Consider the following 24,053-nt stretch of genomic DNA (forward strand, 5'->3'; position numbering starts at 1 on the left):
GCTCAATGAAGAAACACTCTGTGTGGCCGGAATAAAAATAGTAAAAATAGTAGTAATAAAAATAGTAGTAAAAGCGCGCTGTGGGCCCACAGGCCAACATGGACTTCTTTCTCTGAGCGCATGTATGCGCCAATAGGCCAAAAGAAACTTCTTTTCCTAAGCGCATATATGCACCAACAGTACTGAAAGAATTAAGACGTCTTTAAGATGATTCTTTTTAGAACGTCTTTAAGATGTTTTTTGTTATGATGTCTTTAAGATGTCTTTTTAAAGACGTCTTTAACTTAAACACTCTATGCGGCCAGAATAAAAATAGTAGCAACAAGCACTGTGAGCGCATATATACGCCAACAGTACTCAAAGGGTTAATCTTTTGAAACGCTAGAAATACTTATAAGTATTGTATATCAACTTGTAATATTTCAGAAAAGTTAGCATAACGATAGTAAAGTAAGAAGAAAATTACATTTTTTTGCAATCGCATTTATTTATAACATAAAAAATAAATTAACTTTGTATAAACTGAATTAGATTTATTTTGTCCTTGACCCTTTTTGTAACGTAAGTAAATATATCTAAAATGTATAGGTATACAGGATGTCTTGCGATTCGCTAATCAAAATACTATAGCATAAAAGTATTAAAAAAATAAAATAAAAAAGTTATTTACGATTTTTCAATCTAAACAACCTTTTCTGAAATATAATGCAATTAAAAATAACTACTTTGATAATTGATTTGTTGAATTATGTACACCTGTGCTGTCGTTTAATGATTTAATAAAGTTAATGCGACGATCTAATCAAATATCTTCCATCATCATGATGAATATAACAATTGTACGCCATTTCGATTCGGAGTCTAATACTTTGCGTATAGAATTGTATAAAAATTGTGATTATGGTTGATACTATAGAAAGAGCCATACGTCCTCTTTTTCTAGTCACTTTTATCATCGGTTTTGGAATTCTTAGACATCCTTTGGACCGTCCGAGACAGCATTTAAGTATTTGTTATATGTTAATCTTATGGAGTGTTTATGCATATGCGTATCATTATGTAATCGTGTTACTTGTGCCGAATATATTTACCAATGACAATATAAAGCTTTTCATACTAACGTCAAATTGGTTTACGATGATGATATTGATAATCACCACTGTTCGCAAAAGTGAGGTACATTATTTTTTATGGATATTATGCTAATGCTGATGTAATGTCACAAAAACAAATCAAATAACACATAATGTTATCTATACTAATTTATATACTAATTTAGTCTTTTCTATTTTTATTTATTTGGAAAAACTAAAATTAATTGAGTCTTAAATAAATTTATTATTTATGTGTAACTGAAATAAAACCTTGCATTTTTACAATTTTATTTTAGAACGATAATTTTCAAAACAGTGTTTTAATATTTAACTAATAAATTTTGTTCTGAATGTATTAAATTGTCACTATTATAAACATGTATTTTTTTCTGAAAAAGGCTTTAATAACTATTATATCTTTAGAAATTTCGAATATGTATAAGAAAACTCGGTTTTGTGGATCATACATTGGCAGAACTCGGAATACCCAAGGAATATCGTAGAATACGAAATTCGATAAAATGGGCATTTGTTATGTGGCTTACAATGATTTGTATGACATGGACTACTGCTTCTTACTGGTACACAAAATTGTATAGTGACATAAGAGTCATAGTTATTCCTCCCATCATGGATTATTATATATATGTCTTTACTTGGATTGATATAACGTTTGCACTTATTCTAAGGTTTGTAAATCTTATTTAAGTTGAAAGCATTTAATCACAGACAATTAAAGTCTAGATAATTCAGTTTAATAAAATATTAATTTTCAAAATTTTTAGTATTTGCTATGATAAATGAAATATATTATAATATAAATAATATATTATAATATAAATAAAAAAACAAACTGCAAATTATGTTGTCGCGATATGTGGTAACTATACGTGTATCCATTTGTTATTAAATGTTAATTTTTTAAATTTGTTATGCAATATAAAATACTGTGAGCTCATTCACAAAATTACTTGTATAAAATTACAAAATTTTAAGCATATTAAGCAACGTCAAATTATATGTAACGACTGATTAACAGAGCATTAATGCTGAAATAAATGCAATAGCTCTGTGCCGTCGATGGACTGTGAAGTATTAATACGGATTTTTACAGACAAATCGGAACTAGATTGGATAAAATAAACGAGCATATCGAACAGATGGCAAAAACTGAAGAATATGGACTAAGGTGCACGTGGCAAAAATCTCTTGTTGTCACTCGCCACTATATCCGGACGAATAATCACCAACGTGTGTTGTGGACTGCAATGTAAATTTATATACACTTATCGCATTAAGGTGATATAAATAATTAATGAAGGTACTATTTAATTGAAAAAAAAAAATTTTATTGACTAAATGCACACAAGTAGAACTTCTTACTACATTTTAGTCCCATTTATAACGTTTATCTTTTTTTTTTTTTACTAATATTTATTAAATTTATAATTAGAAAAAAAGATTTTTTTGTAAATTTTAGATTTATTTTATTAATATATATATTTTTAGGCATCTTTATTCAGAGCTTTGCCGTATAGCTCACGATATAAATTGCATATTTGGAACGCAAATAACTTTGCAAATGTCAACCTATTTCATAATTTTAACCCAACTGTTTTATGCTCAATATCATACGATATTATGCATACCACAAATCTATGAAGACAATAGAAACGGAATAAAATTTATACTTTGGAACGATATGTGGTTAATCATATACTTAACAAAATTAATATTTTTGAATCATATTTGCGAAAGCGTTAGCACTAAGGTAAGCTAATTTCTGAAAGATGTAAAAATATTATTTGTACAAACAAAACTATTTAGGCGCAGAAGACTAAGGATGTGATTCATAAATTGACAAATCTTATCCGTTTTGCGGAGGCACGCGAAGAGGTGAGATAAATTGTTGCAACAATTTTTTTAAAGAAGCTTTTATTAGATACCTATAAATAATAATAATATCACAATGCAGATTTGCCAATTTGCTTTACAACTATCACTTCGGCCATTGAGATTCAATGGAATGGGCCTATTTTATTTTGGTTATAATTTTATTCGTAAGGTTTGTTTCTAATATCATCTATTGTCTGTATGAGCACAATGTAATTGTAATCTAGAAATATCTTATTTAATAATAAAATTTGAAATGGTAATTATATATATTTGACACTTTTTAGTTATTTACTCAAATTCTGGCTGTTATTGTTATTATGCTACAAATGGATAATTTTTCCATATATCGAACGACGACTTCAGGCAACAATAATGTGATATGTCACAATTAATAAGCAGGAAATAAGCAATTGTAAAATTCTTTACTTTATTTTTCTAGTTTATTATTTGATATTTTTATTTTGCTTATAATTGTTACAAAAATTAGTTGTATTTTGCATTTATTATTTTTATATTATATATTAATATTATAAATTAATATATAAAAATTTAATATTATATATTAATTTATCTCATATCAAATTTATTGCATATATGATTTATCGTTTCAACAAAGAAATCGCGTTGAAATGCACATAAAGTTTAAAAACCTAATGTAAGAATTTTATAATATGTTTTCTATATCATTAATCATAGCAATAATTAATATATTTTCTTGTTACACATTTCGTTATGCTTTAATTAAAATTAACTACTGCAAAATATTATACTTTATACAAAAATTAATTATTACAACTGCATTTGTTATTGTTAATTTAACGATATTAATTTTGATCTAATTAAGAATTATTCTATTATTGAGATACCGTGTGGCATTTATATCTCACATAACAACTTTCAACTTGAAATATAATAGTTAGTGTAGAATTGCAACAGTTTGCGACAGATCATGATTAATACCATCAAAGAGATTATACATCTCGTTTCTTAATTTTTATTATTTTTGGTTCTGGGATTTTCAGACATCTTTTCCATCGTCCAAGATTGTGTCCAAGTATTTTTTATATATTAACTGTGTGGTGTATATATGCCTGGATGATTTATTACGTGACAATAATCTTTTCACGTATGGTGTATAATTTTTTTAAATTTTTCTTACTAATCGTAAATTTGTTTGTGACAATGATAGCTATCATTACGACCATATGCAAACACAAGGTATATTTTCTTTTGCAATATTTATTATTAATTAAGTAGTGAAATTTAGATTTATTTAGTGTGATTTAGATTTATTTTCGTCTTTATTTATTTCTGTGAAAGTTAATTTAAACTTAAGTAAATGTTTTATCCATGTAAAACACAAATTTTTATCTTTCTAATTTTTACTATTACGTTATGCGTTTCTTATATGTTTAAAACAAAAAATAGTTAACGATTTTATACATATTTCCTTAATGGTTGTGGTTATTTTTAGAAATTTTACAATTGTATAAGAAAACTTGGTTTTGTGGACAATACATTAAAAGATCTTGAAATCTCCAAAAAATCTCCAAAATGTCGTAGAATGTCTACATTCCATTATTGATACACGATAAAATGGACATTGATTATATGACTTATAATGATTTGCACGACATGGGCTACCGATTCTTTAGTATGCGTAGAAATAACTAATCATAGAAGGGCTCCAATTATATTTATCGTTTTGAGTTATCCTACACATATCAATATCTATATGAATGTAATGTTTGTGTTTATTTTATGGTTTGTAAGTTTTTTGTTTTATATTAAAATTATTTAATAATAAGCATTATTAAAGTCTAAATAATTTAGCATAACAATGTTTCCAGTTTTCTCTGAACTCTCTGAGCTCTTTTGAGCTTATTTCTCATAAATAAAAACTATAGAAATTTATGTGAAACATAGAAGACTTATGTATAACTTAGCAAACTTAGCCACTTTTTAGTATATCATAAGTGTTTACAAAAAAATTTAATAATTATTACTTATTAAATGTTTTTGAAATTACAGATATATCGGTACTAAGTTAGATGAAATAAACAAATATATTGAACGAATATCAGAAACTGAAGAGTATGGATTAAGTTGTACATGGACAGAAGCTCTTACTGTCACTCCCTATGTCCGATGCACGGAGAAACATGTTTGTTAACCGTGATGTAAATTAATATTTGCTAAGATAATATGAAAAAATTAGAGATAAAAAAACAAATGTTTTTATTAACTAAAACTGATGATTATATATTAGATAATGTTTGTATATGTACGTGTAGCAATGATCTGTCAGTGCAATTTCAATAAATAAATTTTACCTTGATTATTAACAGGAGAAAAAATAAGATTTAGAGTATCAAATTGATCATGCGATTTAAAATATATGACGTAATTTAATTATATAAACATGTGTAATTAATTGCTAATTTGTTTTAATAATTCATTATTAATATGTAAAATAATAAAAGAGGTAAACGTTGTATTTATATATATAAAATAATTTAAAAATAACAAAACATATTCAGCGATTCCAATTATTAAAAAAGTTTATTCGTTTATTAAAATAATATCTTTTTAGACATCTTCATTTTGAACTTTGTCAAGCTCGGGAGATAAACAATTTATTTGGAATACAAATGATTCTACAGATGGCATTCTATTTCGTATTTTGCACAGTATTGTCTTATATTCAATACAACATAATATGTCAATTACACAGAACCGGTGCACTTAAATTAAAAACTATGCTTTCCGGCGAATTGTGGTTCATTATATTACTAACAAAACTCATATCATTAAATCATTTTTGCGAATGCGTTAGTACCAAGGTAAATTAATTTTCAACAAATTATAAAAAAAAACTGTTTTTACAAATAAGAGTAATATTTCTACAAATTAATGTTGTAAAAAATTCTTTAAAAAATAAAAAATTTTTTTACAATTTTTTAAACTAAACAACAGTTCCTGAAATATACTGCAATTAAAAATAACTACTTTGACAATTGATTTGTTGAATTATGTATACCTCTGCTGTCGTTTAATGATTTAATAAAGTTAATGCGACGATCTAATCAAATATGTTCCATCATCATAATGAATATAACAATTGTACGCCATTTCGATTCGGAGTCTAATACTTCGCGTATAAAATTGTATAAAAATTGTGATTATGGTTGATACTATAGAAAAAGCCATACGTCCTCTTTTCCTAGTCTCTTTTATTTTCGGTTTTGGAATTCTTAGACATCCTTTGGACCGTCCAAGACTGCATTTAAGTATTTGTTATATGTTAATCATATGGAGTGTTTATGCATATGTGTATCATTATATGATCGTGTTATTTGTGTCGAAAACATTTGCAACATTTATCATAAAGCTCTTCGTCGTATCGACAAATTGGCTTACGGCAATGATATCTATAATTACCACTGTTCGCGAAAGTGAGGTACATTATTTTTTATGGATATTATATTAATGCTGATGTGATGTCACAACAACAAATTAAATAACACATAATGTTATCTATAATATACTAATTTAGTCTTTTCTATTTTTATTTGTTTGGAAAAGCTAAAATTAATTGAATCTTAAATAAATATATTTTTTATGTGTATCTGAAATAAAACCTTGTATCTTTACAATTTTATTTTAAAACGATAATTTTCAAAACAGTGTTTTAATATTTAACTAATAACTTTTGTTCTAAATGTATTAAATTGTCACTATTATAAACATGTATCTCTTTCTGAAAAAGGCTTTAATAACTATTACATCTTTAGAAATTTCGAATATGTATAAAAAAACTTGGTTTTGTGGATCATACATTGGAAGAGCTCGGAATACCCAAGGAATATCGTAGAATACGAAATTCGATAAAATGGGCATTTGTTATGTGGCTTACAATGATTTGTATGACATGGACTACGGCTTCTTACTGGTACACAAGATTGTACAGTGACATAAGGGTCATATTTATTCCTCCCATCATGGATTATTCTGTATATGTCTGTACTTGGATTGATATAACGTTTGCACTTATTCTAAGGTTTGTAAATCTTATTTAAGTTAAAAGCATTTAATTAGAAACAAGTAAAATCTAGATAATTCAGCTTAATAAAATATTATTTTTCAAAATTTTTAGTATTTGCTATGTTAAATGAAATATAGTATAAGTATAAATAAAAAACTAACTTTAAATTATGTTGTCACAATATGTGGTAACTACACATGTATCCTTTTGTTTATAAATGTTAAATTTTTTAAATTTGTTATGCGAAATGAAATACTGTGAGCTCACTTACAGAATTAATTGTATAAAATTACAAAATTTTGAGCATATTAAGCAACGTCAAATTATATGTAACGACTGATTAACGGAGCATTAATGCCGAAATAAGTACAACAGCTCTGTGCCGTCGATGAACTGTGAAGTATTAATAAAGATTTTTACAGATATGTCGGAACTAGATTGGATAAAGTAAACGAGCATATTGAACAAATAGCAACAACTGAAGAATATGGACTAAGGTGCACGTGGCAAAAATCATTTGTTGTCACTCGCCACTATATTCGGACGAATAATCACCAACGTGTATTGTGGACTGCAATGTAAATTTATATATACTTATCGCATTAAGGTGATATAAACATAATTGAAGAACATAAGTGAAAATATTATTTAATTCGAAAAAAAAGATTTTATTCACTAAATGCACACAAGTAGAACTTCTTACTACATTTTAGTCCCATTCATAACGTTTATATTTTTTTACTAATATTTATTAAATCTGTAATTAGAAAAAAAGGATTCTTTCTTAAATTTTAGATTTGTTCTATTAATACATATATTTTTAGGCATCTTCATTCAGAGCTTTGCCGTATAGCTTACGATATAAATTGCTTATTTGAAACGCAAATAACTTTGCAAATGTCAACCTATTTCGCAATTTTGACCGAACTTATTTATGCTCAATACCGTACGATATTATGCATACCACAAATATATGGAGACAATAGAAATGCAATAAAATTCATACTTTGGTGCGATATGTGGTTAATCATATACTTAACAAAATTAATATTTTTGAATCATATTTGCGAAAGCGTTAGCACTAAGGTAAGCTAATTTCTGAAAGATGTAAAAATATTATTTGTACAAACAAAACTATTTAGGCGCAGAAGACTAAGGATGTGATTCATAAATTGACAAATCTTATCCGTTTTGCGGAGGCACGCGAAGAGGTGAGATAAATTGTTGCAACAATTTTTTTAAAGAAGCTTTTATTAGATACCTATAAATAATAATAATATCACAATGCAGATTTGCCAATTTGCATTACAACTATCACTTCGGCCATTGAGATTCAATGGAATGGGCCTATTTTATTTTGGTTATAATTTTATTCGTAAGGTTTGTTTCTAACATCATCTATTGTCTGTATAAGCACAACGTAATTGTAATCTAGAAATATCTTATTTAGTAATAAAATTTGAAATGATAATTATATATATTAATTGATATTTTTTAGTTATTTATTCAGATTCTGGCTGTTATTGTTATTATGCTGCAAATGGATAATTCTTCCATATTTCGAATGATGACTTCAGGCAACAATAATGTGACATGTCACAATTACTAAGCAAGAAATCAGCAATTGTAAAATTCTTTGTTTTATTTTTCTCGTTTATTATTTGATACTTTTATTTTGCTTATAATTGTTACAAAAATTAGTTGTATTTTTCATTTATTATTTTAATATTATATATTATTTTATCTCTTATCAAATTTATTGCATATGTGATTTATCGTTTCAACAATGAAATCGCATTAAAATGCATATAAGGTTTAAAAACTTATTGTAAGAATTTTATAATATGTTTTCTATATCATTAATCATAGCAACTATTAATATAATTTTTTGTTACACATTAATTTAGTCATGCTTTAATTAAAATTAACTACTGCAAAATATTATACTTTATATAAAAATCGATTGTTACAATTGCATTCGTTATCAATAATTTAACGATGATAATGCGGCGATTTAATCAAGAATTATTCTATTATTGAGATACCGTGTGGCATTTATATCTCACGTAATTCTCACTTTTAACTTGGAATATGATAGTTAGTGTAGAATTGCGACAGTTACGGTCATGGTTAATATTATCGAAAGGACTATACATTTTTTTCTTTAGTTTTTTTTATTATTGGTTCTCTGGGATTCTCACACATCCTTTCCATCGTCCAAGATTGTGTCTAAGTATTTTTTATATATCAATTGTGTGATGTGTATATGTCTGAATGATTTATTACGTGACAATAATCTTTACACGTATGGTGTATAATTTTCTTCAATTCTTCTTATTAATCGTAAATTTGTTCGTCGATGATAACTATTATCGTGACCATATGCAAACACATGGTATATTTTCCTTTGCAATATTTATTATTAATTAAGTAGTGTAATGTTTAGATTCATTTAGTGTGATTTAAATTCACTTTTGTCTTTATTTATTTCTGTGAAAGTTAATTTCAACTTAAGTAAATGTTTCATGCATGTAAAATACAAATTTTTATTTTCTAATTCTTACTATTACGTTATGCGTTTCTTATATATTTTTCTAAAAAAGATAGTTAACGATTTTATACATAATTCCTTAACGGTTGTGGTTATTTTTCAAAAATTTTACATTTGTATAAGAAAACTTGGTCTTGTGGACAATACATTAAAAAATCTTGAAATCTCCAAAGAATGTCGTAGAATGTTTACATTCCATTATAGACACACGATAAAATAAACATTGACTTATAATGATTTGCACAACATGGGCTACCGATTCTTTAGCATGCGTTGAAATAACTAATGATAGAAAGGCTACAGTTATACATATTGTTTTGAGTTATTCTATACACATCAATATCTATACAGATATAATGTTTGTGTTTATTTTATGGTTTGTAAGTTTTTTGTTTTTTATTAAAATTATTTAATAATGAACTTTATTAAAGTCTAGAGAATTTAGTTTAACAATATTTTGAAATTTTTCCGAACTCTCCGAGCTTTTTTGAGCTTATTTTTTATAAAAATGTATAGAAATTTATATAAAACATAGAAAACTTATAATTTAGTTAATTTAGCCACTTTTTAGTATATCATAAGTGTTTACAAAAGAATTTAATAATTGTTATTTATTAAATGTTTTTGAAATTACAGATATATCGGTACTAAGTTAAATAAAATAAACAAGCATATTGAACGGATATCAGAAACTGAATGTCCGATGCACGGAGAAACATATTTGTTAACCGTGATGTAAATTAACATATGCTAAGCAATATGAAAAAATTGGAGACAAAAAAAGAATGTTTTTATTAACTAAAGCTAATGATTATATATTAAATAATGCTTGTACATGCACATGTAGCAATGATCTATCAGAGCAATTTAAATAAATAAATTTTACCTTGATTATTAACAGGAGAAAAAATAAGATATAAAATATCAAATTGATCATGCGATTTAAAATATATAACGTAATTTAATTCTATGAACATATGTAATCAATTGCTAATTTGTTTTAATTTAATTTATTATTAATATGTAAAATAATGAAAGAGGTAAATATTGTATGTATATATATAAAAAAATCTAAAAATAACAAAACATATTCAATGATTCCGATTGTTAAAAAAGTCTATTCATCTGTTAATATAATATCTTTTTTTAGCCATCTTTATTTAAAACTTTGTCGAATAGCTCGGGAGATAAGTAATTTATTTGGAATACAAATCACTTCACAGATGGCATCCTATTTCGTATTTTGTACAGTCTTACATTGTCTTACATTCAATACAATATAATTAATACAATACAATATAATATGTATATAATATAATACAATATAATATAATTACACAGAACCGGTGCAACTATATTAAAAACTATGCTTTCCGGCGAAATGTGGTTCATTATATTGCTAACAAAATTTATATTATTAAATCATATTTGCGAATGCGTCAGTACCAAGGTAAATTAATTTTTAACAGGTTATAAAGAAAAACTATTTTTACAAATAAAAATGATATTCCTACAAAATAATGTTTTAAAATTCTTTAAAAAATAGAAAAGTTTTTTTACAATTTTTCCATCTAAACACCAGTTTCTGAAATATAATCCCAGACAGCATGATGACCTCATATAATACTCCTAAAGAGTTCCAAAAATTTTTTTGAGTTGATAAATTTAGATCAGAAGGTGGTTAGAACGTGCTCGTAATGTACTCGAATGCGTCGACTTCTGAGCTCATTTTGATTTCATCATAAAGAGCTTTTTATGTATATAACCTAGTAAACGAGAAATTATTGAAAGTTCAGAAATGGGATTGAAAATTACTGAGAAGAATTCATTTACGATAAAGTTAAATTTTATTTAATTCTTCTCAATAATTTTTAATCCTATTTCTGAACTTTCAATAATTTCTCGTTTACTGAAAACAAATATACCTCAAAAAATTACATGTGAAAAATTGCGTCAAAGATCGTTGTACCAGGAACAATTTCACACACTGCGTGTTTTTTATGCACTGCGAACTGCGAGACTTGGAAAGTACTTTGTGGGTAAATATAAATAACAAAGAGAATAATCGACGAACATATATGGATGACCAACAAGAACCCAGCCGGGTCAGGTTGGGTGATGTGTGTTTTTTGTTTTCACGCATCATATTATATGATGTCAAAATGAGCTGATTATGAAGAACTATTTTGTGTACTAAACTTTTTGTGAACTATTTTTAGAAATATAAGTTTATAGTGAGCTCTTTTTGATTTACTGTTAAAAAATTCAGAGAAAAGAGCACTTTTAGGCAATTTTTTGTAATTATTTTAGCAGATCATAAAGAATTCAAAAAGAGAATACTTTTTGAACTCTTTCTGGAGATCCTGCTGTCTGGGATGCAATTAAAAATAATTACTTTGACAATTGATTTGTTGAACTATGTACACCTGTGCTGTCGTTTAATAATTTAATAAAGTTAATGTGACAATCTAATCAAATATCTTCCATCATCATAATGAATATAACAATTGTACGCCATTTCGATTCGGAGTCTAATACTTCGCGTATAGGATTGTATAAAAATTGTGATTATGGTTGATAGTATAGAAAGAGCTATACGGCCTCTTTTCCTAGTCTCTTTTATTTTCGGTTTTGGAATTCTTAGACATCCTTTGGACCGTCCAAGACTGCATTTAAGTATTTGTTATATGTTAATCATATGGAGTGTTTATGCATATGCGTATCATTATGTGATCGTGTTACTTGTGCCGAATACATTTACCAAATTCCTCATAAAGCTCTTCATCGTATCGACAAATTGGTTTACGGCGATGATATCCATAATTACCACTGTTCGCGAAAGTGAGGTACATTATTTTTTATGGATATTATATTAATGCTGATGTAATGTTACAACAACAAATTAAATAACACATAATGTTATCTATAATATACTAATTTAGTCTTTTCTATTTTTATTTCTTTGGAAAAGCTAGAAATAATTGAATCTTAAATAAATATATTTTTTATGTGTTTCTGAAATAAAACCTTGTATCTTTACAATTCTACTTTAGAACAATAATTTTCAAAACAGTGTTTTAATATTTAACTAATAACTTTTGTTCTAAATGTATTAAATTGTCACTATTATAAACATGTATCTCTTTCTGAAAAAGGCTTTAATAACTATTACATCTTTAGAAATTTCGAATATGTATAAGAAAACTTGGTTTTGTGGATCATACATTGGAAGAACTCGGAATACCCAAGGAATATCGTAGAATACAAAATTCGATAAAATGGGCATTTGTTATGTGGCTTACAATGATTTGTATGACATGGACTACTGCTTCTTACTGGTACACAAGATTGTACAGTGACATAAGAGTCATATTTATTCCTCCCATCATGGATTATTCTGTATATGTCTGTACTTGGATTGATATAACGTTTGCACTTATTCTAAGGTTTGTAAATCTTATTTAAGTTAAAAGCATTTAATTAGAAACAAGTAAAATCTAGATAATTCAGTTTAATAAAATATTATTTTTCAAAATTTTTAGTATTTGCTATGTTAAATGAAATATAGTATAAGTATAAATAAAAAAACTAACTTTAAATTATGTTGTCACAATATGTGGTAACTACACATGTATCCTTTTGTTTATAAATGTTAAATTTTTTAAATTTGTTATGCAAAATGAAATACTGTGAGCTCACTTACAGAATTAATTGTATAAAATTACAAAATTTTGAGCATATTAAGCATCGTCAAATTACATGTAACAATTGATTAACAGAATATTAATGCCGAAATAAATGCAACAGCTCTGTGCCGTTAATGAACTGTGAAATATTAATAAAAATTTTTACAGATATGTCGGAACTAGATTGGATAAAGTAAACGAACATATTGAACAGATGGCAAAAACTGAAGAATATGGACTGAGGTGCACGTGGCAAAAATCTTTTGTTGTCACTCGCCACTATATCCGGACGAATAATCACCATCGTGTATTGTGGACTGCAATGTAAAGTTATATACACTTATCGCATTAAGGTGATATAAAAATAATTAGTGAAGATATTATTTAATTCGAAAAAAGAGATTTTATTAACTAAATGCACACAAGTAGAACTCCTTACTACATTTTAGTCCCATTCATAACGTTTATATTTTTTTACTAATATTTATTAAATCTATAATTAGAAAAAAAAAAAGGTTCTTTCTTAAATTTTAGATTAATTTTATTAATATATATAATATTTTTAGGCATCTTCATTCAGAGCTTTGCCGTGTGGCTAACGATATAAATTGCTTATTTGGAACGCAAATGACTTTACAAATGTCAACCTATTTCGCAATTTTGACCCAACTGTTTTATGTTCAATATCATTTGATATTATGCATACCTCAAATATATGGAGGCAATAGAAATGGAATAAAATTCATACTTTGGAGCGACATGTGGTTAATCATATACTTAACAAAACTCATATATTTGAATCGTATTTGCGAAGGCGTTAGCACTAAGGTAAGCTAATTTCTGAAAGATGTAAAAAAATTATTTGTACAAACACAGCTATTTAGGCGCAGAAGACTAAGGATGTGATTCATAAATTGACAAATCTTATCCGTTTTGCGGAGGCACGCGAAGAGGTGAAATAAATTGTTGCAACAATTTTTTTTAAAAAACTTTTAGATAACTATAGATAATAATAATATCACAATGCAGATTTGCCAATTTGCTTTACAACTATCACTTCGACCATTGAGATTCAATGGAATGGGTCTATTTTATTTTGGTTATAATTTTATTCGTAAGGTTTGTTTCTAACATTATCTATTGTTTGTATGAACACAATGCAATCGTAATATAGAAATATCTCATTTAGTAATAAAATTTTAAATGATACTTATTTATATTTGATATTTTTTAGTTATTTATTCGGATTTTGGCTGTTATTTTTATTATGCTGCAAATGGATGATTTTTCCCTATTTCGAATGACGACTTCAGGCAACAAAAATGTGACATGTCACAATTAATAAGCAGGAAATCAGCAATTGTAAAATTCTTTGTCTCATTTTTCTAGTTCATTATTTGATACTTTTATTTTGCTTATAATTGTTACAAAAATTAATTTTTTTTGCATTTATTATTTTAATATTATATAATTTTTTATCTCATATTAAACTTGCATATGTGATTTATCGTTTCAACAAAAAAATCGAATTAAAATGCACATAAGGTTTAAATACTTAATGTAAGAATTTTATAATATGTTTTCTATATCATTAATTATAGCAATAATTAATATAATTTCTTATTACACATTGTTTCGATAGTTTTATGCTTTAATTAAAATTAACTGTTGCAAAATTTTATACTTTATACAAAAATCGATTATTACAACTGCATTCGTTATCGTTAATTTAACGATGTTAATGCGGCGATCTAATCAAGAATTATTCTATTCTTGAGATACCGTGTGGCATTTATATCTCACATAACAACTTTCAACTTGGAATATAATAGTTGGTGTAGAATTGCGACAGTTACGGCCATGGTTAATACTATCGAAAGGACTATACATCTTTTTTCTTTAGTATTTTTTATTATTGGTTCTGGGATTCTCAGACATCCTTTCGATCGTCCAAGATTGTGTCTAAGTATTTTTTATATATTAACTGTGTGGTGTGTATATGCCTGGGTGCTTTATTATATGACAATAACCTTTCCACGTATGGTGTATAATTTTCTTCAATTGTTCTTACTATTCGTAAATTTGCTTGTGACGATGATAGCTATCATCACGACCATATGCAAACACAAGGTATATTTTCCTTTACAATATTTATTAATAATTAAGTAGTGTAATTTAGATTCCTTCAGTGTGATTTAGATTTATTTTTGTTTTTATTTATTTCTGTAAAAGTTAATTTCAACTTAAGTAAATATTTTATCCATGTAAAACACGAATTTTTATCTTCTAATTCTTACTATTATGCGTTTCTTATATATTTTTCTAAAAAAGATAGTTAACGATTTTATACATAATTCCTTAACGGTTGTGGTTATTTTCAGAAATTTCACACTTGTATAAGAAAACTTGGTTTTGTGGACAATACATTAAAAGAACTCGAAATCTCCAAAAAATATCGTAGTATGTCTACATTTTATTTTAGACACACGTTAAAATGGACATTGACTATATGGTTTATAATGATTTGCACAACATGGGCTGCTGATTCTTTAGCATGCGTAGATATAACTAATGATACAAGGGCTACAATTTTACCTATCGCTTTGGGTTATCCTATATATATCAACACCTATATGGATATAATGTTTGTGTTTATTTTAAGGTTTGTAAATTTTGTTTTATATTAAAATTATTAATAATAAACATTATTAAAGTCTAGATAATTAAGCTTAACAATATTTTGAGTTTTCTCTGAATTCTCTCTTGAGCTCTTTTGAGCTTATTTTTTATAAATAAAAATTATAGAAATTTGTGTGAAACATAGGAGACTTATAACTTAGCCAACTTAGCCACTTTTTAATATATCACAAGTGTTTGCAAAAAAATTTAATAATTGCTACTTATTAAATGTTTTTGAAATTACAGATATATCGGTACTAAATTAGATGAAATAAACGAGCATATTGAACGCATTTCAAAAATTGAAAAGTATGGATTAAGATGTACATGGACAGAAGCTCTTATTGTCACTCCTTATGTCCGAAGCACGGAGGAACATGTATTGTGGACCGCAATGTAAATTAGCATGTGCTAAGATGATATGAAAAAATTGGAGACAAAAAAAAAGAATGTTTTTATTAACTGAAGTTAATGATTATATATTAAATAATACTTGTATATGCACGTGTGGCAATGATCTGTCAGAGCAATTTAAATAAATAAATTTTACTTTGATTATTAACAGGAGAAAATAAGATTTAGAATATCAAATTGATCATGCGATTTAAAATATATGACGTAATTTAATTATATAAACATTTGTAATCAATTGCTAATTTGTTTTAATAATTCATTATTAATATGTAAAATAATAAAAGGAGCAAACATTGTATGTATGTATATATATATATATATATATATATATATATATATATATATATATATGTATATAAAATAATCTAAAAGTAACAAAACATATTCAATAATTCCGATTGCTGAAGAAGTTTATTCGTGTATTAATATATAATATCTTTTTAGACATCTTCATTTTGAACTTTGCCGAATAGCTCAGGATATAAATAGTTTATTTGGAATACAAATGACTCTACAGATGGCATCCTATTTCGTACTTTGCATAGTATTGTCTTACATTCAATACAATGCAATACGTCAATTATACAGAACCAATGCAACTATATTAAAAACTATGCTTTCCGGCGGAATGTGGTTCATTATACTGTTAACAAAACTGATATCATTAAATCATATTTGCGAAAGCGTCAGTACCAAGGTAAATTAATTTTTAATAAATTATAAAGAAAAACTGTTTTTACAAATAAAAGTTCTACAAAATAATGTTGTAAAATTTCTTAAAAAATAAACAAGTTAGCAATTTTTATTCATAAAAAATATACACTTGTTTAGATAAATATTTATTTACAATTATTATAAATAATACAATTTTATTATATATGTAAATATAAAAAAGATAGCTGATTTTAAGTAGAATTAAATTTATATATTTTAGGCGCAGAAAACTAAAAGTTTGATCCATAAATTGACAAATATTATTTGTTTTGCCGAAACACGTAAAGAGGTAAGCTATATTTATTGTAACAATTTTTTAATTCAAAGCAGCATTTTATTATGCAACTATCAATAATAATTATGTTTTAATGCAGATTTGTCAATTTGTTCTACATATATCTCTTCGGCCATTGAAATTTAACGGAATGGGCTTATTCTACTTTGGCTATAATTTCATTTATAAGGTTAATTTGTAATATTATCTATTGTATGAACATAATAAACTGTAATCTAAAAATGTTTGATTAAACAACATAATTTTATGTGACAATATTTATATTTAATGTTTGTTTTCAGTTCTTTGCCTGGGCTGTTACTGTTATTATTTTTATTGTGCAAATGGATAGTTTTCCTACATTTCGAACAATACTTTCCGAAAGATATAATAATGTGACACGTTATAATTAATAAACAAATGTAAGTTGTAAAATTTCTTGCATTTTTCTTACTCATTAGTTGATAATCATCTTTCTAACTATTGCAAAAATTAACCGGAAATAAATGTATCGTAATGTATCTAAATAAATGTATCATAATGTTTTAATATTATATATTAATTTATCTTATCTGCGACGTATTATCCTATCTATTTTATAATAAAATATAAATTTAATGTCTTTTTATCTTTAGCAGTTTGTAAAACGTAGATAAATTTACAATAAGTACTTACACAGAAAGTGAACAAAACGCAGTTAAAAAAACAGCAAATACTTTGCAGGATCAATTATTACAACTGCGTATATTTATGTTCTTGCTTAATGACTTGACAATGTTAATGCGACGATCTAATCAAGAATTACGCCATTATCGTAATAAACGTGACATGTGGCGTATATGTCATATAACTTTTAACTTTCAACTGAGGGTCTAATAGTTAGCGTATAAAATTGCGAGAGTTACGATTATAATGGTGGACACTATTGAAAAAGCCTTATATCCTTTTTCGTTAGTCTCGTTTATCTTTGGTTTCGGGATTTTTACACAACATGATTCTTCAAATGATCTGAGACGGCGTCTAAATATTTTTTACATGTTTATTATATGGAGTGTTTATGCCTGCGTCTTTCATTATATGGTGATGTTCTTTACGCCGGAAAATATATTTGGCAACTTAGTAAAGATTTTCATGATAATAATAAATTTGTTTGTCGCAATAATATCTATATTTATATCCATTGGCAAATATAAGGTACATTTTTCCTCTTTGGAGATGTTAATCTAGAAATAATATCCAAAACAAAATAAATAGTATACAATATTATTATCTAATTAGGACTTCTGCTTTATTTATTTAAAATTGTTATATTTTTATTTAAATGTTAAGTAAATCTATTTTTATATTTATATAAATCAAAATTTTGTATTTTTCAACTTTTATTTTAGAACAAATTTTATTATAATTTAGTACTATATTTTTCGAAAGTACTGTTACAAATATATTTTTTCAAAAAAAGCGTTTATAATTGTATGTATTTTAAAGAATTTGAATAATTATATCTTCAGAAAATGCTTCTATGTGTAAAGAAACTCAGTTTTGTGGATGAAACATTAGAAGAACTCGGAACGCCTAAAGAATATTGTAAAATGCGAGACTCGATCAAACGGATATTAATTATATGGTTTATAATAATTGGCATGACATCGATTATCGATGGTTTATCGTACATAAAAGTATATAATGATATAAGAGCCATAGTTATTCCTATTATTCTGCATTATTCTATACACACCAATACCTGCATGGATATAATATTTGCCTTTGTTTTAAGGTTTGTAAATATGTAAAATATCTAAAATATGTAAATATCTAAAACATTTGCTTCAAAAATGTTTCTTTAATATATTTGAAACAAGCATTAAAAATTGAAACATTCTATATATGGCAAATAATATAAATATCTTTTATAATTAAATATTAAATCTAAATTTTCTAAGTTATAAAAGTTTAAAAGTAATGTATAAATTTTTAAGTGAAAAGAAAGAAATTGATAGTAAAACAACAAATTGGCCTTTGTTTTAGTACATTGCATGTGTGCATTGCGTGCATTGCGTGTGTGCATAAAAAATTTAATACACTTGTTTTATTAATCATAGGTACGTCGGATTTAAACTGGATAAAATAAACGAGCATATTGAACAGTTATCCGAAATTGACAACTGTAAATTGAAATGCTCGTGGAAAAAATCTTTATTTGTCATTCGCCGCTATGTCCAGAGTACGAAAAACGGCAGAAGTATGCTATGGATCACAATGTAAATTTATATTGTATATGTATATAATATTAAAATGACATAAAAAATGTTTAAAAAAGTAATAATATTATGAATCAAATGCATAAACATTGCTTTTATTATATTTTAATATGACTTTAAAATTTTTATGTTAATTATGTTAATTTGTGACAATATTTTATTGTATTAAAATTCATTAAATCTGTCATTTTACAATGTTTCAATTTGCTTTAAGAATTAAAATAACATTTTTTAAATATTTATAAAATTATTCAATTAAGTAAAAATTTTTTAGAATGTTTTTACATCAATGTAAATTAATGCTAATTTAAGATTGCTTCATGTTTTTTTTTATTACTTATATTATAAGTAGAATTATGATTAACAAGTCAGTATAATTATCCGCTAATATAATCGCATTATTAAATCAAAATTTTGGCTTTAAAATAATATAAACAATGTTACAAGCATTTAGTGTGTTTAGATAAAACAATAAATCAATAATTATATTTACAAAACTTAACAAGTTTCTTTTATTTATTAATATAACATTTTTCTAGGCATCTTCATTCGGAACTTTGCCGAATAGCTGATGACATAAATAGTTTATTCGGAATACAAATGACTTTGCAGATGGTATCCTATTTTGTGCTTATGACTGGAATGTGTTATTTTAAATATAAAAATATATTACATCTAATACAGATATATGGAGGCGGTTCCAGTGAAATAATATCTGTATTTAGCGCTGACGTATGGTTCATTATATTCTTAACAAAACTCATATTACTGAATCATATCTGCGAAAATGTGAGTGCCAAGGTAAGATAAATTTACTTTCGGTAAATTTTATTAAAAACAATTGTTTATACAAACACAATTACTCGATATGTTACGACACAATATTTTTTTTTAAATAATGTTAAAAAATTTTCAACGATTTTCTTAAGTTCAGAATAAAAGATTTAAGAATTTTTTCTCCCCGAAACATATTTATCTATAATTATAAAAAACAATGCAATTATTATAAATATAAAAATCATATTCAATATAGTTAATTCTATATATTTTAGGCGCAAGAAACTAAGAAACTAATTCATAAATTAACGAATTTTATCCATTTTGCCGAAGCACATGATGAGGTGAGACAAAGTTTTTCAAAATTCTATTTAATAGGTTTTGTTAAGTATATTTAGTTAATAATCATATTATAATGCAGGTTTATCAATTTGTACTACAAATAACACTGCGACCGTTGAAGTTTAGTGGATTAGGCTTATTTTATTTTGGCTATAAATTTATTCGTGAGGTTAGTGTTTAATTTCATTTAACTGCCTGTATCAGCATAATGCAATCAAAAATTAGAAATAATTTAATAAGCAGCAAAATTTTGGATAGCAATATTTATAATTTATTTTGTTTTCAGTTCTTCGTCTGGATTCTTACTGCCGTTATTTTTATGATGCAAATGGATTCTTCTCCGATATCTCGAATAATAATTTTTCCCATTAATAATAAAACACATTATAATTAATAAGAAAAGAAATGCAAATGTGATATTTTCTAGAGTCTCTTTATTTTATTTTTTGTTAGTATACACTCAATTGTTACACGAATTAGATTTAATAATGGCTATAAATATTTAGCATATGTAAATAATTGCTACATTACCTTTTAGTGTTATTGTATATTAATTCTTCTCCGTTATTTATTACATGTACACATATTTTAAATAAAAATTTTTTCAATACATATATATTGATTGATTGATTACATAATGCATTTACATATTATTTGCAAAATAAATTCATATTGTTCATCATATAAACTCGAAAGTTATCAAATCTAGTTTAATTTGTTCACTAAAAAAGTATCAAAGCTTTTTTCATCTGTCATATACTTTTAATATCAAGTCAATATTTGATGGCTGTCCGTAAGCTGAAAACTGCCAATCATTGAAGTTAATACGACCTAACGACATCGATCGATTACTGTGTTTAGAGAAGGAGTTAAATGATGCATCGCGGTGTTATCGCATTATAGCAATTGCGCAATATTCTAAGTCATTTTGATAAATGAGTTATGTGTTATCTGAATAAACATGTGACATCAGTTTGAATAGACATGTAATGTTAGTTTGCGGGCGAAATCGCAAGGGTATTGACTATGGCAACCACTGTAGAACAAGCTGTATATCCTTTGCTCATAACCTTATCCGTTCTGGGTTTAGGTGTATATTCCTCGCAGAAACTTTATTTAAGTATTTTATATAATTTGACAGTGTGGACTGCTTATAGCTGCTTGTTTTATTACACAGTGACCGCGCTTAAAGTACAAAATTGGTTTCTATCACCTGTTTATTTGGCCAATCTGCATATTAGCATTTTCACCAGCATTGCATCTATTATCCTAAGTGTATATCAAGACAAGGTATAAAACATGTCCGATACTTGGATTAATTTATAAATGATTAAAATATAATAGTTTTCATAAGAAAGTAATTATTAAGAATTGTCTTTATGTACAATGATATTTGACATTGTAAAAATAGACATATTCTCTATTATTATTGTATATAACATTTTTTAGAAATTTCGTAAATTTATAAAAAGACTTGAGCTTGTAAACGATACACTGGAAGAATTAGGTACTCCAAAGATATATCACAAGCTACACGTGTACGCAAAAAGAATATTAATTGGATGGTTAGTGTGTAGTCACAGTATAAGTGCGTGTGACATAATATGGTGGTGGTACATAATAAAGGATTGACGAAGCGTGATTATACCTTACGTTGTAAATCATTATTATTACGTCAACATGTTTGTGGATTTATTATTTGTCACTTTTTTATGGTTTGTATATTAAAATCAGAATATTGAATTTATTTTGAAATCTTTTTTTTTAATTAATACTAATTAATATTTCATAGACACTCATGCGCGTGCATGTATAATGAAAAAAGCTGTTCATATAAATTAAAATAAGTATTATAACAAATTTGTATATATTTTAATTATTTAATTTTTTTAAATTATTTTCTAATAATTTTTTTTTACATATTTTGAGATTGTATAATTGTTTTTGCTTCGCGACAGGTACATTGGCACTAAATTTGATAACGTAAATGAACACATGAGATGTTTACTAATAAAAAAAAAACGTGGATTGAGACGTGCATGGAGAACAGTCACACCGATAACACGTCTATGTATTACATATACTGGCAATTACAAATGCGTGCTGTGGACTTCCATGTAAATCATGTTGAATAGATCATTTATTTGAATATAATTGATTAATAAAATTTTATTTAAAAAATTTATCTAAGATTTAATTGATTAAAATATAGGTAATTTTTGTTTTTTTACGTGTTTTCCTATAACCTTATTCACAAATTTTATTTTTTGATAGGCATCTTCATCTGGAGTTATGTCAAATCGCACGAGAATTAAACGCAATGTTTGGAATACAAATCACTTTGGAAATGCTAGCTCATCTGATACATCTGACAAGATTAATTTCTTATTTTTTCATAAATGTAAAAATAGAAGATCATCATTTGCTTACATCAATTGGTGGAATCGATTTCCAAGTTTGGATTTGGATATATGTAGTTAGAATTTTTGGATTAAATTACATTTGTGAAAATGTCAGTGAAAAGGTAAACTCTTAATGTAATTTCCAAAAATATATATATTTCTTTAATAATGAATTATTGATTTTAGGCTAATAGAATAAAAAGAATTATTCACTATTTATCTGATTCCCTTCGATATGCTGATGTTCGTGAAGAGGTAAAAAAGTTTTAATAATGAGTAACTTAAATTGAAACTTAAACCTTAAATATATAGCAATTTTGTGTGCGCAGATTCATCAATTTATATTGCAAACAATACACCATCCATTAAAATTTACTGGGCTGAATCTCTTTTACTTTGGTAACGGCTTTCTACAAAAAGTTGGTTTCCTTATTTAAATCTTTAAATTACAACTTCTTCACTTTTATAATATTGCATAAATTATAAAATGTCATCTTCTTTTTTATCATATTCTTTTCGTTATATAGTTTAACTTTATTTTGTATTATTTTTCTTTATTATACAATGTTATTGTGTTATATGAATGTAAATTAATAAAAATAGAAATACTATGCTAAAATATTTTTAATTGTCTTATATTAAAATTATCGCTCCGCGCAAAAATTTAATATACTAATTCCTTTTTAGTTTTTTATAAAAGTCTCAACATTAGTGATGATTGTAGTGCAGATGTCTAACACTCTATCACCAAATACAAGTGCCGGAAATTTTAAAGAAAAATAACCAAAGTAACACCAACATATGTAACATATGAGAAAATGTGGTATGCATATCTATTTTAGGCGTAATAAATTTATATACTTTATATCAATTTCCATTTCTTTTTTACTGCAATTCCCTCTTTTCGTTTTCTGCGTTGTA

General features: G+C 25.9%; 3 protein-coding genes across 3 annotated transcripts; all 3 read left to right on the forward strand.

Moving 5' to 3' along the window:
* The first annotated feature begins 116 nt into the window (after positions 1-116).
* Positions 117-2,556, forward strand: LOC136998740 (uncharacterized). Its single transcript, XM_067351852.1, has 3 exons — positions 117-1,176; positions 1,518-1,783; positions 2,209-2,556. The coding sequence occupies exons 1-3, from the start codon at positions 901-903 to the stop codon at positions 2,366-2,368; spliced, it is 702 nt and encodes a 233-aa protein (XP_067207953.1). The 5' UTR covers positions 117-900; the 3' UTR covers positions 2,369-2,556.
* Positions 2,557-12,441: 9,885 nt separating this feature from the next.
* On the forward strand, positions 12,442-18,634 carry LOC136998730 (putative gustatory receptor 28a). The gene is made up of 9 exons (XM_067351832.1): positions 12,442-13,032; positions 13,441-15,402; positions 15,654-15,732; positions 15,826-15,934; positions 16,198-16,347; positions 16,810-17,062; positions 17,300-17,368; positions 17,454-17,543; positions 17,656-18,634. Exons 2-9 carry the CDS (start codon positions 15,133-15,135, stop codon positions 17,764-17,766), a joined length of 1,131 nt encoding a protein of 376 aa, XP_067207933.1. The 5' UTR covers positions 12,442-13,032; positions 13,441-15,132; the 3' UTR covers positions 17,767-18,634.
* Positions 18,635-21,701: 3,067 nt separating this feature from the next.
* On the forward strand, positions 21,702-24,003 carry LOC105678180 (putative gustatory receptor 28b). Its single transcript, XM_012377334.2, has 7 exons — positions 21,702-22,020; positions 22,180-22,445; positions 22,689-22,847; positions 23,005-23,254; positions 23,319-23,387; positions 23,462-23,551; positions 23,820-24,003. The coding sequence occupies exons 2-7, from the start codon at positions 22,411-22,413 to the stop codon at positions 23,913-23,915; spliced, it is 699 nt and encodes a 232-aa protein (XP_012232757.1). The 5' UTR covers positions 21,702-22,020; positions 22,180-22,410; the 3' UTR covers positions 23,916-24,003.
* Positions 24,004-24,053: the final 50 nt, after the last annotated feature.

Source organism: Linepithema humile, chromosome 3 (genome assembly GCF_040581485.1).
Source record: "Linepithema humile isolate Giens D197 chromosome 3, Lhum_UNIL_v1.0, whole genome shotgun sequence".
NCBI lineage: Eukaryota > Metazoa > Arthropoda > Insecta > Hymenoptera > Formicidae > Linepithema > Linepithema humile.

What these genes read in the sequence shown, in the direction of transcription:
- LOC136998740 (XM_067351852.1), top strand. Translation starts at nt 901, where the DNA reads ATGGTTGATACTATAGAAAGAGCCATACGTCCTCTTTTTCTAGTCACT. An exon ending in CCACTGTTCGCAAAAGTGAG is followed by an intron (nt 1,177 to 1,517) that starts GTACATTATTTT and finishes TTATATCTTTAG; the next exon opens with AAATTTCGAATATGTATAAG. An exon ending in ACGTTTGCACTTATTCTAAG is followed by an intron (nt 1,784 to 2,208) that starts GTTTGTAAATCT and finishes GGATTTTTACAG; the next exon opens with ACAAATCGGAACTAGATTGG.
- LOC105678180 (XM_012377334.2), top strand. Translation starts at nt 22,411, where the DNA reads ATGTTTGTGGATTTATTATTTGTCACTTTTTTATG. An exon ending in GTGAAAATGTCAGTGAAAAG is followed by an intron (nt 23,255 to 23,318) that starts GTAAACTCTTAA and finishes TATTGATTTTAG; the next exon opens with GCTAATAGAATAAAAAGAAT. An exon ending in GTAACGGCTTTCTACAAAAA is followed by an intron (nt 23,552 to 23,819) that starts GTTGGTTTCCTT and finishes ATTCCTTTTTAG; the next exon opens with TTTTTTATAAAAGTCTCAAC.
- LOC136998730 (XM_067351832.1), top strand. Translation starts at nt 15,133, where the DNA reads ATGGTTAATACTATCGAAAGGACTATACATCTTTTTTCTTTAGTATTT. An exon ending in ATGTTTGTGTTTATTTTAAG is followed by an intron (nt 15,935 to 16,197) that starts GTTTGTAAATTT and finishes TTGAAATTACAG; the next exon opens with ATATATCGGTACTAAATTAG. An exon ending in CATGTATTGTGGACCGCAAT is followed by an intron (nt 16,348 to 16,809) that starts GTAAATTAGCAT and finishes ATATCTTTTTAG; the next exon opens with ACATCTTCATTTTGAACTTT.